This window comes from Melozone crissalis, unplaced genomic scaffold (genome assembly GCF_028551555.1).
Source record: "Melozone crissalis strain CALT ecotype California unplaced genomic scaffold, PUWL_Pcris_2 ptg000038l_1, whole genome shotgun sequence".
In the NCBI taxonomy this organism is placed as follows: domain Eukaryota; kingdom Metazoa; phylum Chordata; class Aves; order Passeriformes; family Passerellidae; genus Melozone; species Melozone crissalis.
This window is the reverse complement of record NW_026535816.1, coordinates 6,800,872-6,819,751: the sequence shown is the minus strand read 5'-3', so window position 1 is coordinate 6,819,751 and position 18,880 is coordinate 6,800,872. Positions and strand designations below refer to the sequence as shown.

Here is an 18,880-nt window from a genome sequence, read left to right as displayed (position 1 = left end):
TGTTATTGAAACAAGAAGTCTTGAAAAGTCAAGATTGTTGGAAACACATTGGCAATTTGGAATTTTTCCTATATTTTCTGCTTGCGACATGAAGAAATACAATTCTACTGCTGGGTTTGGTTTTTTTTTTTTTTTTCCATTATGTTGACTGAAGTGAGCATGTCTGGTTGATCTGAATTTTTTAATTCTGGGTTCTGAATTAATTCTTAATTCTGAATGAATTTGTACAATACAGCTGCCAGATCTTGCACTGCTGTGGTGAGTGAGGAGCCTGACTGTTGAGGCAAGAGAGAATCTGCTGCCGTGATTCAGGTGGGGTTTACCTGAACTTCACTCTTCTCATTTGTTCTCTTTCTTGCTGGACTAGGATGTCATCTCTGTGTGCCTGAGAAGAAAAGGTGCTCAAAGTTGTGGGATTTTTGTCCCCCAGCCACAAGGAATTACCCTGGATGTTCTTAGCACTGCTTTTCCCTCACACAGAGGGCTGAACCCCCATCCCATGCTGTGGATATTGGCCATAAGATCCACAGCACCCCTTCTCTGAGCAACTTGTTTGCAGAAAAAGGAGCTTCTGGAGGCTGGAATATTTTTTTTTTTCATGGCTCTCTGTATAAGCTTCTTCCCAAACCAAGATGAATATAAAAGGAGTCATTTTCCCATGAAATTGATTGTTGTTTTCTCCAAAAAATACTTTGGGAAGCAGGAGGGCAGAGAATGTCCGGCTGCAATCCTGAAGATTTCAATGCTGTGTTTCAGACACAGCTTTTAATTTCTGAAGATTATTTTTTTTTTTTTTTCAAAAAGAATAAGGAAGAAGCTGAATGCACACAGCTTTTTAAGAAAGGAAAGCAGCTCCTACTATCAGCAGTTTGGGTAAGTATCTTAGGCAATCAAAATTACTTGCTCTGCATTAGCTATTTGCCTTTTCCATAGATAACCTAACAAATCTTTGTTTCATTTCTAGAAACTGAAGAAGAGAAAACCATATTAAATTTTTTTCATTTGATTTCTTAAAAGAATACAGGACAAATACAGAGAACAAGCTTTTTATAAAGGAGAAAAATAAATGGTGAGTCAGGGAAAACAGCAACAAGCATTTCAGGGCTGTGCTCTCTCATTTGTCCTGAGTATGTCTTGGGTTCTTACTTTTAAAAGTTTCACTGGGCATTCTCTTTTCTTTGTGTGTGCTTAATTTTGGTTGGTTTTGTTTGGGTTTTTTAGCTACCTGATGCCCAAAGGGTAGAGGGAAGCAGCAGAGCCCATGAGCAGGACTGAAGGAGCAGCTAAGGCCCTTCATTTTAGTTTTTATGAATAAATGAGGTTTTTATTTACATGTGTTATTTGAAACTGTAAACTGTATAATTGGGAATACATGTTGTAGCCTTCTCAAACTCCCAGAACATGTGATTGAAAGATCTTTTAAGTAAAATTATGTTGGCTTGCATCATCCTTTCCTTTCTAACTGTGCTGGCTGCTAGAGTGATTTGTCTGTGCATTATTTATGTATCAGATATTTTTGCTGTGGCAACAGAAGGTAAGTGATATGATAATTGAATAAAAGCTGGAGCATCAATGTTTTATTATGCGCTTAGGTCAAACGGGCAGCTTGCTCAAAGCTCTGGGAGAATGAGGATTTAGAGCTCTTCCCTAAGTAAAGCAGCTTTGGTGGCTGCTGAAACCTCCCAGATTTTTGTTGTTGGTCAGAATACAGAAATTGCTGTCCCCACAGCTTTCCTAGCAAACAACAATAAGGGAACACTTACTTGTTTCAGTGCAGGCTCCAGCAACTTTGTTTAGAGGTAATTTGACCACAGCCAATGGACTTTGCACTGGAGGAGTTGAAGAGAGTGCTCACATGTTCTGTGAGAATCCAAGTGTTGCAATTCTGGGACCAGCTGCCTTAAATAAACCCCACAAACCAGGTAAAAGGAATGCTCAGCCAGGGACTGTCACTTTCTCTTTGACATGCACTGTACAAGTTCCCTTTGAGTTTAGTGGGGTAGTAAAATTCTGCAGGATTCTTCTCAGGACATTTTCCTATCCTAAACCATGGGCCTGGCAAATACGGCATAATTGAGTTAGGCGGCCTCAGCACATTGTACAGTAATATAAAATGTAAATTATAGATTCCTGCTTCTAACAGAAACAAGAAGCCTGATTCTCTGCCCCAGAGCACATAGGATATGCAGCTGTTTTCTAAGAAAATCAAAACAAAGGGTCAAAATCAGGAATTCACTTTTGCTCAGCAAATCCATTTAGAGTTCTCACTTTTCTCCCCCCTCACCCACTAGCTCCTGCTATCCCATTAAGCTGGTGCCAATAGTGAGTGCTGGTGGGATTATGCCCTTTTCTGACCCAGACATGCGGCAACTGAGAGCTGTTTTAAAAACTTTTATTCCATTTTCAGTCTCATATGAAGGGTGAAACAATACAAATGTTATAATTCACACCATCACAATCAGAAATGAACTATTTCCTCATTAAAATACATCATAAGTGTTTCTTTACGTATGAACTTTTACTACAACATGTTATAAATATCTTAAAACCAATCATCTAAAATTATCCCTCCTAAGTCCCACTACATCTTTTATAGTTCTATTTCTCTAAAATATCTAATCTTATTTATAAACCCCTTCTTTAAAACTTGTTTCTGGTTCCATTTCTCTCTCAACAATGTCTATTCTATTCCATAACGTTTCTAAAAACATTTTTTATCTCAAATTTTACATACAGTACATACTATGTAAACCTTCTGACAAACTTTAAGGAATTCTCTACAATTTCTTACAAGTGCTCACTGGGGAGGAGGAACATGGAACTTGTCCCACAGTGAAGTTACCACCTGTATTTATTTTGGTTTAGAGCAAATTTTGGAGAGAACTTTTTAAAGGGTTTTTTTTAAGAAAGTAGATTTAATTGGCTTTTCTCCCCAACCAGTCTGGGAGAAAATATTTGGAGAAAAGTGGAAAAAAACCTGTTTATTAAATAATAAAATTTAAACAATAGACATAGAAACACAAGAAGTTTCAACTGTATTTCCTAGAGGAGCCTGTGGTACAAGAGAGACTCCTCTCTTCTTGATGGACTGAGAATTGATTATCTGAAGAGTGTTGATAGACTGAGAGTTATCTGAGGAGTAGTAACTGAATTGAGAATCCAATGTTTTGTCTTACTGTGATGTGTTAGAAATTTGGGGAGGGGGGGGAGGAGGAATGTTTCAGAAAGTTTTCATTCTGAGTTCTGCGTGTGTTTCTTTTTACATATAGTTGTAAGTTAATAAAGTCTTTTTCCTTTATTCCTCAGTTAAACCCTGCTTTGCTCTATTCCTGGTCACATCTCAGAGCAGACACTAAAGAAAATATATTTTCATGAGAGCATCAATTATTCACAGTGTCTCATTGCACTTCTGGCTGAGCAGCTTTCTGGCCTGCAGAGGACACTGAGCCTTCACTGTTCTCAGAGGAGTCTTTGCATACTAAATATTTTTCTTTACCAGCCAGGTTCATGGCTTGATCAGGGCTATAAAATTGGTTGGGAGAGGTTTGCTGTATAGTGCAAAAATTTTTTTGAACATGAAAAACTTATGAATAATTAAAGAAATATAGATATTTAAATTTTCTAGTTAATATGTGTCATAGTTTGACAATATGGTATCAGTGTAAGCAATATCCTTTTCTTAGAAGTTAGAAATTTGTTACTGATTTTAGTAGGTGACTTGTAGGTTTTTAAAATGCTGACAGGTGCAAATTTTTAGTTAAAAGACTTTGCAGCTGAAATTTGCTTATGATATTAGTAAATTCATGTTCCATGTATGCTTTGGACCTAGAATGTTTGGATGATTATATTCTTTGAATTTCCTAGGTCGTTCTAGATATATTACAAGTAGAAATATTAAGAAAAAACTTATTAACATACATTCCAGGATCTCTTTAATACACAGTAGCCCATACCTGAGACAGAAGTGTAATGTCTTCTTAGGAACTGTAATTCAGACAGCAGTGCCAGGACTCATTTAGGGACAGTGAAGTCAGTCTCTGGTCACAGCATCTAATCGTGCTTGAAGTCCCAGGAAACCTCCACTAGAGGGAAAAGTAGGAAAATCCACTTCAGACAAAATCTTTTCTCTTTATTAGGACTGAGAAATGGGGGCTTGTGACCTCACAAGTGTGGTGAGGTTGCTTCATTCCCACTTCCTTGCCCTGAGGCACCTGGAGGATCAGTGTGTGCCAGCTGCTGTGGCTGCTCCTGGAGCGTGGGAAATGGATTTGTAGAGAGCTCTAGGTCAAGAAAATAGTATTGTCCAAAAAAAGTGACAATACTCTTTTCTTCACCTAGAGATGGGACAACTGAGAAGTATTTTAAAAACTTTTATTCTGTTTTTAGTCTTATGAGTAAAGTGAGACAACACAGATGTTGTCATTCACGCTATCACAATTAGAAGCTATTTTCTAATTACAATACACTTACAAGTGTTTATATCAGTTTTTTACTACACTATGCTGTATATGCCTTAAAACTAATCATCTAAAACAACTCCTCGTGAGTCTTACTACAACACATCTCTTACAGTTCTATTTCTCTGAAGTATCTAGTCTTATTTGTTAAACCATCTTTTGAAACTCTTTTCTAAATATCTAAAGTATTTCTAAATACCTAAAATATCTAAAGTATTATAGCTCTATTTCTCTAAAGTATCTAGTCTTATTTGTAAAACCATCCTTTGAAACTCTTTTCTAACTCCATTTCTGTCTCAACAACATCTATCCTAATTCCGTAACATTTCTAAGGTCAGCATTTCTTATCTCCAAGTTGACATACAAAAGTGTGAGCTTTCTAGGAGCTCTGTACGAGTGCACTCCGTGTTCCAGCGGGGGTCAGTGTGCAGCAGCACAGCTCAGCCTGCCCTGCCCGCCGTGCTCCCGCAGACACATCGCTATTCCAGCCTGCCACTGCAAGCATGGAGCTCCTGGACAATGCTCCCTTTATCGCCAGAACCTTCTGTCCTGGCAGCTTGTTCATTGTTCCAGGCCCTTCAGAAAGGCCAGGGTGGAATCCTTACAGATTTCACTTCACCATGACATTCCAGAGCCGCCCTTCAGGAGTGAGTGGTGCCCTCACCCAGGCCAGGTGTGCTCTGTGGTCACTAGATGGAATCATTGTATCCCTCAGAACCTGCACCTGCCGTCTTGGTTTGGAAAGACAGGAGTCTGCTAAGGAAGGCAGGAGCCTCCCCTGAAATGGAGAATGTAAACCCTCCCCACCCCTCCCAATTGCTATAAATTTTAAATTAAGGGGCTCTCAGGCAAAAATATGGGAACAGGAAATAACAGTTCTTTAATAGGGAAGAAAAATAAAAGGACAAAATAAACAATGCAGTGAACTAGAACAACACTGACAGAATCAGAACCCAACCTGACACCCTGTGGGTCAGGGTGTTGGTGGCAGTCCCATTGGAATTGTGGCTCAGCCCTCCTGCAGTGTCAGGAGTGGTTCTGCTGGAGCAGGGATCCTGTAGAGAAGGATGGATTCTTCCTCTGAAGATCCAGTGGGAGGAGAGGCAGCTGCTGTTCCTCTGGGGAATCCTGTGGAGAAGCCGTGCTGGTGTCTCAAAACCTCTGGATTATATCTGGGTAGCAATGCTTGGCTCCTCCCTCTGGGCTCACATCTCCCAATGGGATGTTATAGTTCTTATCAGCCATGCAGTGACATTCAGTAGCTGTTATCAGCAGGGAGGAGTGATTGTGGTCACTCAGAGAGAGAGGTAAGGCAAACTCCCCATTTGACAAAAGATAATCTGCCATACAGATGGTAATAGAATACATCTTGCATTGCAATCTGGAACACCTATCCATGCAGGGCGACCCCAATGTAGGGAATAATGTGCTCAGACTCCATGGTTCAGAAAGCTGAACAAATGCCACACTATGAGCTATACACTATAGAGCTATAAGTATATAGCTTATAAGTATATAAGCTAGAAGTATATAGCTATAAGTTATACTATATTACACTAGTGCTAAACTAAATTACATACTAAAGAGATACTAAAGAAAAACCTGTGGCTCTCTCCAAACAGTCATGACACACATGGATCCAACTGGCCAATCAGTCCAAACAACCCTCAGCAGAATCCAATTAACAAATCACTTTGGGTAAACATGCTCCATAACACATTCCACATCTGCCAAACAACAGGAGCAGCAAGTAAAGATAACAACTGTTTTCTCTTCTTCTCTGAGCTTCTCACTGCCTTTCCCTAGGAGAAATCCTTGGGAACTTGTCCCTGCTGCTCTCTGTGACAAGAGCTGTGACACTACGCCATCCTCTTTTGTAATTCCTATGAGGATGGGAAATGGGACGAAGCAGAGTGAGTTTGTGAGTAACCTACTCTGCATCCTAAGGGAGAGTGTCTGTGCTCTGCAGCCCGTGGAGCTCAGCCCCAAGAAATGCTCCTGCTCTGAGCTGCGAATGGCAGAACCTGTTAGTCAGTACTAAGGGAGATCCCCTGTGCCAGCTCTGTAATCCACCCTCAGATCTGTCCAGCTTGTCAAACAGCCCTTTGCAATCTGCTGTTTTGTGTGAATAGCTGTTCACATTCTTAAATATGAGATTACCAGATGTGAAAATTGTGTATTTTATGATTGGCTTTTTGCAAATATTCAAATGAATATTATATGTGTTGTGTTAGAAAGCAATGCTGTATTAATTAAGTACTGTGTTAAATATAGTTTTAGGTTATAAAAAAAAAAGTTAAAATAGAAACTATGCTATGTAGGATACTTTTTTTAAAGAAAGGACTCGCAGCGAGACAGCAGTCACAGGACACCTGAATCTTTCAGAGAAAAAGAATTTATTGCCCTCTCATCAGAAGAAATGTTCTTCCCACCTCGAAGGCACTGTAAAGATTAAGAGGAAGAAGTTGACGATGACCAGACAGAATCCTGTATTTGAATGGAATTTATGCATCCTGTATGAGGTGCATGAATATGCAACAGGTTATTGTTTTTAAGGGTTAACGTGAGTCCTTTTTCGGGCTCGTGCTGCCCAGAAAAAGGTACCTGGATGTCTGTAACTCTTTGTCTCTATTGTCTCATTTTGTCCTAATTCAAATTGTCCAAATTATTATTACTCTAATTGTATTACTATTTTTATAACCATTTGATTACTATTAAACTTTAAACATTTTGAAAACAAGAGACTGGCGTTTTTCACACTAGAGAAGAGTTTTCCCATTTTTATGGGTCCCTTTCATTACTGAAAACCTTTTGCACTGGCCTTTGCATCCTCAGGCATTGAAGTAGAGCAGATTTGACAATGCCCTGATAATTGTAGCAATTTCTGTACCAGAAGCTGCTGATTTTCCCTTCCATGAGGATCTCTGTGCGACAGTGAACCAAATGCTGAACTTTAATTTGTCTCGACATTTGTCAATGGAATGGAGCAACATTTTAAGGGTTACTCTTTATAATGTACTCCTTTCATCAACTTCACCACTGTAGTGAATACAGGCATTGTTGATATTTAAGTGGGGAAAAAACAGAAGTGTAACTGTTCTAAATAACTGGAATATTTTTCTGAATTTTTATGGTAATTATTGCTTTGCTTTTTCAGAAACAGAAAACTATTGGCTTCAACAGATCCTGATGACAATGGCAATAAATTTTATGTACATATACATTTAAGCTATGTTGATATACACTTAATCTTTAAAGCTTTATTGTTGTGGGAAGGCATTTGAAATCTAGAGACTAAAGTTTGGTATAGAAGAGAGAGCCTTCTGACGTGATTGGGATGTAAGAGAGGCATGTGAAATGCAGAGTTCTATGTTAACCATTCAAGAAAGTGGAATCTGAATTCATTTGAAAATAAAAAATTGGATGGTACTGTTCTGCAAAAATCCCTCTTTATTTCCTAGTCAATTTTCAGACATAAGTCACTGTCTGTTTTGGTGTTTAAAATTTGAATACTAATTGGAACACTGAACAATTCTGGGTTTTAGAACAGTTTATGTTCCAGCTTTGGTGTCATTCCATTTTTTTTTTTAAGTTATGAAATTAAAACTTTCTCCTGTGTTTTTTTTTCATGAACACATAACATTTCCCAGTCACTTAACCAAACATTGATCTGTTGCAGATAAAACAGCAGCACCCCTATAGAATAGAACCGCACCCCTATAAAATAGAATATTTTCTATTGATGTGTTTCTCATGTTTTTACTTTGTGTAAGGTCTTATATCCAATTTGATCTCCTTTGTTATCTGGAAGAGCAGTGCTCAGAATATCTGGAAATTCCAGATGCTGTCACTTCCCCATCCTGGTTGGCAGCCCAGATTCCAGGTTCATTATGGGAAAAGCTTTTTGCATTTTGCACGCAGGTGTGCATCATTGCTCCCTTTGTGAGCTGCAGGTTTCCATTTTGCCTTCTCTCCCTCCATGATCAGACAAGACCTGAACGTGGGTCTTTATCCTTTACCATCTTTATCCTTGAGCAAACACTTAATTGACATGAGGAAGTTAATCAACAGACATGTCTGAAATTGTGGCTGTTGAATTTAAATACTCTGTTTCTGCTTTATGCTTCTAATTAAACCCTACAGGTCTTACATGAGACTCAGAAATTCTTGAAAATTGAAGTTTTTAAGTTCTTCAAAACATAACCACTCTCTTGATCCTTTTGTAGCTGGTAGGAGTATTTCTAGATGACCTGGAAATAAATGGAAATAGATTTTTATTCTGCTTTGTTTCTTTTATTTCTGCTTTGTTCCTTGCTATAAAAGTCTTTTATAACAGTTGGAAAGAATCTGACGCAACTGGGGCTTTTGTTAGGACTAGGACTTCTGTTAAAAATACATTGGTCTCAAACGATTTTATGAATAAATTAACATAATTTAGTGTCTTTATAATTGGCAATCTCTTGTGCATCCCGTGTTCAGGTTTATGGAGGCTAATTGGGGGGAATCTGCTGTGGAAGGGGAAACCAGACACAGGGGGTTGTACTTTTATCCTGAGCTCTTTCCACTATGGTCTGAGGAATTCCCGCAGCCAAGACCATCCAGGCTGCACTATTTAAAGTCACTAAATAAAACTACAAACAAATTATTATATTGACAATAATTATGTATATATTAAATTTAACTGTGCTTTAGGAAAGCATTTTATAATAATATTACTTTAAGAAACAGCAAAAGATGGCATTTCTCAGATCCTGTCTGACCAGCCAGTATGTGCTGCCTGCTCCTGTCAAAACTGGGGTGCCAGGGCTGTGCTCGGAATAGTTTCTTTGCACTGAAGGTGGCAGCGCACTGACACAGACACACCAGAGCCCCCCGAGCGCGTTCCTGTTGTGGGAAGACATTTGAAATCTAAAGAATAAAGTTTGGTAGAGAGGAGAGAGCCTTCTGCCGTGCTTGAGATGTAAGAGAGGCATGTGAAATGCCTCGCCGGGGGATCACACCGGATGGTCCCCATGGCTCCCTTCCACCCCCGCCGCTGCCCCGCGGCCATCGGGCGGTGCCGGGCCGGTCTCGGGCGGTGCCGGGCCGGTCTCGGCCCCTCCCGCCCGGTCCCGGGCACCGCCCCGGGGCGGGGGCGCGGCAGCTCCGCCCCCGCGGGCCCCGAGAGCCGCCTTGGAGCGGCCGATGCGCGGAGCAGCCGGCGCTCGCCATGGCCACGGTGCGGGAGAAGGCGGCGGCTCTGAGCCTCAGCGCGGTCTGCAGCCCCGCCGCCAGGCCCCCGGGTACGGCCCAGCACCGGGGGTACCGGGGAGCGGGGCAGGGAATGGGAGCGGGAGCGGCGTGCAGTGGGATGCGGCTCCCGGCGGCGGCTGCTGCGCTCGGCGCCTTTCCCGGCTCCGGGAGGTTCAAAACTTGGCCGCGCTCCGGGAGCCGCTTCCGCAGGGATCCCGTCCCGGCTGTGCCCGCTCCGGGCCGGGCGGCAGCGCCGGGACCCGCGGGACCCTGCCCTGCTCTTCCCTGCCCTGCCCGCGGAGCTGCCGCCGGAGTCGCTGCCGGGGAGGCTCGGGCAGCTCCGCGGCCCCAGCTCGGTTTAGGAGCAGGTGCCTCGGTGGCGCAGCCTGAGCGCTGACAGGGCGCCCTCGCTGGGAAGCGGTTTTGCCCTTTTTCTTTCCCTGCCTTTGCCCTTTTTCTTTCCCCACCTTAACTTTGTGGAAAGTTGTTGTCCTAATGGCACGCTTCATACCGCTTCCCTCAGAAAAGATCCGAAGCGCTGGTAAGGCTGTGAGTGGTAGTTAAAGCATTGCAGGTGCTTGTGCTTATTCTAGCGCTAGAAACCAGCGCGGTTGTGTGTTTGGTGGTGTCGGGTTTGGGGTTCTTCCCTCCCAAAGAGCATAGCTGGCTGTTGGAATGTAGGGCGGGAAGCGAATTCCGTGTTCGCTGTGTTTGTTCTGCCTTCCTGAAGGTGTCATCGGGTTAAAGTGTCAGCAGTTCTGTACCTTGTCCGTCTTGTACTTTTAGAGCTTTGGAAACTGGAGGTTCTGGGAGATTTCTCCCTTGGCTGGTTCAATGCTGTGTGTTAGAAAGCTGCTTTGCTTTACTTTTCTCTTTTTTTTCTTTTTTTTTTTTTTTTTTTTCTGGCTTGAATCTTTTCAGAAACAAAAGATGCTGTCTTTCTGAAGAGTTGCTGTGTTCAGATGGTGGTGTGTTCCTTGCTTTCTCTCCCTCTTCCCAGTCTTCACTGCCCCTATACCTTTCCTTTTCCCCTTGCTTATTTGCCAGTTTGGGCTTTCCTGCAGCTGGGCATCAGCTGAAAACTGATTGGTGATTTGGTGCCTCAAACTGGAATACGCCTCTCTAGCTAAAGCCACTTCAGACTAAACAGAGCAGAAACAACCTCCTCCTGCATCCCTGTGGAAAACGCTCGTGGTAATATGTTCCAGAAGGAGTTGCATGTTGTTGTTTTTTTCAAACACTGCCTTGCACTGTTAATTCATTTGGTTTGAGGTCTGTCACAATCCCAGCTGGCTTTCTGTAGGATTGCTGCCAACTCCTCCTTCCATATTTTGTCCTTCAACTTTTGATTTCCCTCTTCTTCCTCTGCTTTCACTCTTAGTAAATTATTCATCTGACTTAGTGAAGAACACGTTCTAATTCCAGCCTCCCTGGTGGCCGCAGCTCTCCCCAGTTGGGTGCCACCTGCTCAAAAACAAACTTTCGTGTGTTTTTGAGTCCTTGTGGAGGCTGAGTGTAGCCTCAGGTCAAACTGTTGGCTGCTGGCATTTTGTTCTAATCAGACTGGTAAATGAGTAATAGTTCAGCGGTTCCACTGGGGGAGGGAGGGCAGACGGGCTGGCTCACGGGAGTGGCGCTGGGTGACAGAGGGAGCCGTGCTGGCAAAGGGCTCTCTGGTGGCATCGCTGTGGAGTCAGTGCCATCTCCAGAGGATCCATGCACTTGTCAGTGGTGTGCTAAGCACGGAGCTAGGTAGCTTGTGTGTGTGCACAATCCTGGAGCAAGCAGGGTTCTGAGGAGTCTCTTCATCCCTGTTCCCTGCCCAGCTGTGTTGGAGGAGCCGGGGCGTTAGGAGTGCACGCAGCTGGTTTGTGGTTGTGGGACTTAGCAGTGGCTCTGCAAGGGTGACCATTAGGTGACCAAGGGACACAAAAGGACAAAGTGAGAGGCTGACAAAACAGGAACTCCTGGTCGCAAAGCTTTAGGCTGGTGTAGCGAGGGGAAGCACCAAAGAGAGAGAGGGACAGGGGCGCAGGGCAGGCAGACTTGCTGAGGAAGTAACACAGTGTTAATGCCTGAGCAACCCGAGCCAAAGTGGAAGTCTGACGGATTTTTAAACCCTTACGAGGTTGAGGAAAGCTGGAAGCCAGAGAGGGGGCTGTTCTCTGAGGCTGCAGCATGAATTCGGGCTTTGTGTGTGTTCTCAGGCTTCAGCCTGGCGCAGAAGCCGTTCGGAGCCACCTTCGTCTGGAGCAGCATCATCAGCGCCCTCCAGACTCAAGTGGAAGTGAAGAAGCGCCGCCAGAACCTCAAGAGTTACCACGACTGCTTCATCGGCTCGGATGCGGTGGATGTTGTCTTTGCCCATCTCCTGCAGAACAAGTACTTTGGGGACGTGGATATCTCCCGGGCTAAGGTGGTGCGGGTGTGCCAGGCGCTGATGGACTGCAAAGTGTTCGAGGCCGTCTCCACCAGGGTCTTTGGCAAAGACAAACGCTCCGTGTTTGAGGACAGCAGCTGCAGCCTCTACAGATTCACAAACGCCCCCAGCCAGCCGGAGCTCGAGAAGGATTACCAGCAGTGTACCCCGCAGAGGTTGGTACGGGGAGGTGAAGAGAAATGGTTTACAAGAGGAAAACATTATGTGTTCTGGGGGAGAGAAAAGCGAACTTGTGCGTTTAAGGGGTAAAAATAGACACTGCATAGATGTTTGTGAAGATGTGGGTGGAAGACAGGTAGGAAAGAGCAATTTGAAGAGAGTAAACCACACAGCCTACATGGCTTCTTGTTTTCTCTGTTATCACCTCGCCTCGGGGGAGGGAGGTGAGAGGGTAGAAATTAAGTGCATTTACATACTGATCTAAATCAATATAACCAGCTGAAATGCATCAAGCAGGCTAATGCAACAGGGCAATCCAGTCACTGCACATCTAGCTCTGGCATAAACCAGTAATCCATGCACCTTCTAAGAAAAAAATGTTTTCTCCTTTCACCATCTTCGCTTTGCTACACTTCCAACTTTCCTCTTTTTTTTGCTGTTTCTTTATGCATGTATGACCTGTTCCCAGGCAGGGTAGCGGGCTGTTCTGCTGTTCTGCTATTGCACTCCATCCTAGAACCAGAGGCAAGTGCAATGGTGAGGTTTTTTTGTTTCCCTGTCCCTTTAGGGGTGGGCAAAGAAATCCCTGGTGCTAACTAACCCCACCCAAAGCAGAACGTGTAGATGCCACTTTGCCACATAACTTCCCTTCAACAGTTTTTGTGAAGCATTCATCTCTTCACCTACTCTGACATATTCGTACAAGAAACTCGGTGGCTGTATTTAATGCAGCAGTTTTAGCAGTGTGCACTTTTGGAGATTGTAAATGGTATTGACCCAAAATTCCTTATTTGACTGACATATTCATGTGAGTAGCAAATGTGAACTTGAGTGCATCAACCCTGATGAAAAAAAGTAGAGGAACAGAGATTAAAAATATTTCCTTTGTCCTGCTTCTCCCCTCTCTCCCACTGGCTCTTGTTCTTTCCTAAAGCATACTGTCCCAAGTCTTTATTTAAAAAGAGAATTCATGAGAAATTAAAATCACTTTAATTATATGTGGTATTTAAAAATACTTCCATCACAAGAGCTGTTAAAGTGAGACTTAGAATATATTTAGCAAACAGTCATTAAACAGGATTATTCCTGTTTTATTAGTGTAGAATGAAGGTGTTTTTCTTCTGGGCAGGGCACAGATCCATCGGGTTACATTTCTTCATTTACTCAAAGGAACAACTCTGTCAATACATGCATATCCATGTCAAAGATAGTGGACATCAAAAAGATATTGCAGTGCCCTAAAACAAAGAGCTGGCAATTGAAATCATACAGCTCTGCTTGGAGAAACAGTAATTTTGTGGCTGGAGTGGTTCTGTTACATGCAAATAATTTTTGCAGGTATGATACATTCTCTTGGGTGACTTGGACAGAGGAAATGTCAGGCAGTGGAGATGAGGGGGATTATGTAAACATCTATACAGGAGAAAATTTTTGATCTTGGGACAGTTACCCATATCTGTATGTTGCATCATATATTTGGTTATCTGTCTGTTTGGTTATACATATACAAACTGGTTTTAATTTCAGATATGAGAACAGCACGTTGCTCTACTCTACCCCATTCAAACCAGAAAGCTTGGAGGATCTTTGGGAAAACCTGAGTCTAAATCCTGCAAGCAGCCCTCAAGTAAACATCTCAGACAGCTTGTCCCGTCGAGGTAAGCCAGATAATGTCCCAGTCATTGTCTGTGGGAGAAGGAAAATCCCTCTGCAGGACTTGTGTCCCTCAGGTTGGAGACGGAGGCAAACTGACACTCACAGTATTTTGGTTTAACCACCATGTCATGAAAAGACAAATTATATTTGTTGCAGGCTTGCCTTTTGCCTTTTTATTTCATCAGACAAGAGGCATTATCTCTTGATTGAAATAAATCAGCGTTGACTTTTGTGGAGAAGAATACCCAATGTGTGGAGCTTGATTTGAGTTAGAAATATTCATAATACTCAGTTACCTGCACTACTTGTGCTGGTATTGAGTATTATGAGTTGATTCGAGTTAGAAATATTCCTAATACTCAGTGACCTGCACTGATTGTGCTGGTTTTAGTCAGGGCAAATAGTCTGCTGTTAGCTGGAAGTGAACTCCTTCAGCGTTGTGTGAAACTCAAAACTGTGGTTTCATCATAGGGAAATATTCAAGGAAGCTGTGATAAGGAGAGTGTCACTGTTGTGCTTTATTTTTCATCCCTTATCTAGAACAAAGATTGTTTGCAAATTAGAGCACAAAGAGTGTAAGGCACTTCAGATTTATTCAAAAAGCAGTTCTCCCACGCTTGTAGCTAACTAAACAAATGGGTAATTCTTGCCTTTTTGTGGTGATAAAAGGCACTTCAAGCTGATAAGAGCCACATGCTTTGCTACTGCAAGTCTCCGCTTTGGTAAAATCAAGCTGTTAGGTTAGGCCCGATGGGAGGAAGGGAGTTATCTTCCTTGGGATCAGCTTTTGCACATTGCTGAGTCTCCCTGTGCTTTGTGTGTGCACCTTCCCCAGTTATTAATGAAGTGTGGCAAGAACAAACAATTGCTCGCCTGCTGCAGCTGGTGGACCTCCCTCTGCTGGAGTCTCTGCTGGAGCACCAGGAGATCAGAGCTCAGCTGCCAGAGCCCAGGAGGGCACCTGGCTATGTCATCACCAGCAACTACCTGGACAGAGAGATCCTCAAGGCTTTCAGTGACTCTCAGTAAGCAATCCTTGCTCTCCTCTGCAGCTCTGACAAACTTTCTGCTTTCAGGGGAGTGTAAAGCACAGGTGGGCTTCGGGGGGATGTAGCAAATGTAGCAGTCTCAGTGCTGCAGAAGGGATGTGAGCTTTTTTCCCCCTGTTGGACTTGACTGGAATAACTGGTAAATATCAATTGCTTGGTGAGAATGTCTGCTGAGCACTGGGATGGGTTTTGAATGCAATGACAGTAGCTGATGGTGTTCAGAGGGGAAATTCTTTGTTGCGTTGAGGGTTTGTAATCATCATGAAAGTTTTTCCTGGAGACATTGCTTGTGAGGAACTAGTTTAGTTTCTCCTACTGTGTTCAAAGAGCTAAGAATGTTGAGCTTGAAACTGTGCATAGAGGTGAAAACATTCTCAGAAAAACTTGTACCAGTCTGAATCAGATCAAGGTTCATGTTTCTGTTTATCCAGCGATAATTGTGTCCTTATCTAACAGTAGAGGACATGATTGACTTTGGGTTTTACTGCTTGGGCCTGTTTACTTGTGGGTTACTAATTTTTCATCTTGATTAAATACGTAACAAAAAGAGGCTTATGGCTGTGATCTGCCCCAGTGTGTCAGGTGAGGTGTCTTGTGTGTGAATTTCCAATGGGTTTTAGTGCCCGCACGCTCAGTTTTCAGTGTGATGAAGGAACCAGTCTGCCTGCTCTCTCTGGAAAGCATTGCAGCCAGCTCTGAAGGGCACCCACAATTAAAGGTACAACCCCAAACCCCTCTGTCTTCCAGGACAGACGAGTGGCTCTCTGCAGCAATTGATTGCTTGGAATATCTTCCTGATCATATGGTGGTGGATATTAGCAGGAACCTGCCTGATCAGCCAGACAAAGCAGATTCCTGGAAGCTGCTACTGTTTGAAAACATTGGGAGATACTACAGCCAAAAAAAGGAGCCACTCTTAAGCCATGCACCTGAAATTCATTTAGGAATTGCAGAACTATTAGGTAAGTAAGACAGAGCTGTGTTCCAATGCTTACATATCTCAATATGTACTACGAAACTGAATGTTTACCTCAGGAGCTGAGAATAAAAGCTGACTTCTACAAGTGGCTTTTTGTTTGGGTTTGAGTTTGTTTGTTTGAGGACTTTATGTATGGTTGGGGTTTTTTTCAAATTTCTAGTCATAAAGACTGTTCTTTGACATTTTGGTTCTTACTGTATGCAGTTCTGTAATCATTGTTCAGGTGTATGTAGAATGGCTGTGAAACCAGAGTGTTATTATTTGGTACTAGCTGGTATCCATGGAAGTCAGATATCCATGGGAAATGAAATATAAATATAGCCTAATAGTAAATATTTAGGCTGTAAGAGCTAAACTGAAAGCTGTACATACTTGGTATCCCATTGGCAACTTTTAGTTTTTCTTCTTTACTTGTTTTTAAATTTTGTTTGGACACCATTTTAGAAAGCTTATGATGTATTAGTTCTCAACATTTTATCCCAGATCTTCTTATTTTTCATAAGTTCTCTGCCTTGATTATTCTCCTTTTTTCATGTTAACTGGAATACTTACCCTTGATATCCCATTCTTCTTCTCTACGTGATAAAGGATATTAGTATAGCCTACTTCATTTAAACAATTCACAACTCTAAAATGACTATTCTGCATAGTAAGGCAAATTAAAACTTAGCAAAGTTCTACAAAGTAATTTGCAATTAACTCATCAAACTAGCCCATGTATCTAGGACATATTCCTCAGGTTTTGTGAGGTCTTTATTACCACAAGCAGAGGTCATTCTTTTTTGGTTTTTTTTTTTTTTTTTTAATAGAACCATTTTCCTTTTTCAGTATTTCTCACCCCCTTTAAGATGGCTGAACTGTAATTGAACTTAATTACAAGGGAGCTTTAATGCCAGGCTGAAGGTCTGTGTGTGGGATGTTGTCAGAGGCTCTGCAAGCAGCTCTCCTCAGCCTGGGAGAGGTTTTTGGGAGAATGGATTGCTGTGTTTGGCAGGTTCTGTTTAGAGAGAAGGGCATCTCTTCAGTGGCTAATTCAGGTGTTTTATGGTAACATTTACTTAAATGAATATGGCAATGGATCCCTTTCTCTCTCCCCAGTGAATGGGAAGATGGAGCAGTCTTTAGAAGCTGTTCAGCTCTATTTGAAGCTCCTAGACAGCCAAGTCAGGGAGGAGTTCAGGAGACTGCTGTACTTCATGGCTGTTGCAGCACATAGCTCTGAGCTCAAGCTACAGAAGGAGGTAAATCTGCATTCTTGGCAGTTGTTTTGCTCTTTCTGAAATCCAGACTGCCCAGGTACTGGTCAGAAACCGCCTTTGTAGTTTAAATTGGTGACTACAGGAAAAGCCATGTCTCAGAAGAACAAAGGTGGGCACTAACTCTCCTCTTCTGGTCATTATTTCCCTTTGTTCTGTAGAGTGACAACAGGATGGTTGTGAAAAGAACATTCTCTAAAGCTATTATCAACAATAAAAACCTGTCCAGAGGGAAAACTGACCTCCTGATCTTGTTCCTTGTGGACAACCAGAGAGATGTGTTGAAGGTAGGAGCTAGAAAATGGCCAGGTTTTGTTTGTCTGAAAGCTGATGGAGAACTTTGATGGAAAAGCTGCTGTTGCCTTGTCCTCTTTCTGTTCCAGATCCCAGGGGCACTGCACAAAATGGTCAGCAATAAACTGCTGGCCCTGCAGAAAGGCCAGGATCCCAGCAAGATACCAGGTAACCCTTCCCACTGAGCTTTGTCATCTTGTCATGCCCCCAAATGCAAAAAAAAGTTTGTAACAATGGCTGATGTGATCTAAAGGAGTGTGGGTGGAGTGTGGTGATAATCCTCTGAACATCTCACCTTTCCTTTCAGGTTATACCTTTTGCCAAAAGCTGGATGAGAGAGAGTATCGCTCCAACACGGAGAAGACCACAAAAGATGAGCTGTTCTCTCTGTTGAAAGCTATTGATGAAGATTCAAAGCTCTCTGACAAAGAGAGAAAGAGGCTGCTAGATCAGTTTCATAGTAGTAATCCAAGTATTTTTATGCAGTATTTTGGAGACAGAGTTACTAATGTGTGTAAATATTGATTACTTTGTATACCCCAGCAGTGAAAACACTAATATATTTGTAAATCTTTTATATTCATGTATCTGCCTAATAAAGTTATTTTGTGGAAATTGATGGAATTTATGCAATTATTACCAATGCCAACAGTTACTGAGTTTGACCTTTATTTATAGTTTAGCTTTTCCCATTGTTAATTGCTATAGGACCAAAATAATTCCTTTTCCTCCCCAAAAACCAAGTACTCCTCCTATTCAAGTATCAAAATCACTGAGATGGAAGACACCATGAATGAAGTCTCTCTGCCACCTTTTGCCCAAGCACTGAATTTTATGGGTTTTTTTTCCCTTAATTTGCCTTAGATTATGTATTACATAACATTGATCTTTGACTTGCTGTGTGCTGAAAAAGAGAGCTAAAAAACATGTTCTGCTTGATACTGCACAGCTTTTGTTCAGGCTTGCCAGCCAACTAACCCATGTGTGTGCTGACTTGCTGTGCTGTTTTAAGCTCAAATGGCACCACAGTGAGGAACTGGCTCTCCTGGGGTGGTGAAGACAGTCTGGATTTTTAAGTCAGCTTGGCTTTGGTTGCCACAGGATGTGCTGTCAGTGGCTGGTTATCTTCATCCCTGCAGGGCTTTGCTCTGTCTGTAACTCTTACTGATGGCACCAGCTGTAATTAGAAAAGTGCTGGAGCAAATGAAGGGCCTGTGGCATTTTTTCTTCATGGCTGGTCTAGAGTGGAAATACCAAGATTTGCAACTTGGGCAACTGCAATCACATGCATATATATATATATATATATATATATATATCTAACATGATCAGTTATCTAATTTTGACTCTTGTGGAGT

The 18,880-nt window shown here is 42.4% G+C and overlaps 1 protein-coding gene across 1 annotated transcript; it reads left to right on the top strand.

The window, feature by feature from the left end:
- The first annotated feature begins 10,184 nt into the window (after positions 1 to 10,184).
- DEPDC7 (DEP domain containing 7) lies at positions 10,185 to 18,059 on the top strand. The gene is made up of 9 exons (XM_054283654.1): positions 10,185 to 10,230; positions 11,897 to 12,284; positions 13,816 to 13,946; positions 14,780 to 14,969; positions 15,741 to 15,955; positions 17,071 to 17,213; positions 17,390 to 17,515; positions 17,612 to 17,690; positions 17,830 to 18,059. Exons 1-9 carry the CDS (start codon positions 10,185 to 10,187, stop codon positions 18,045 to 18,047), a joined length of 1,536 nt encoding a protein of 511 aa, XP_054139629.1. The 3' UTR covers positions 18,048 to 18,059.
- The last annotated feature ends 821 nt before the right edge of the window (positions 18,060 to 18,880 follow it).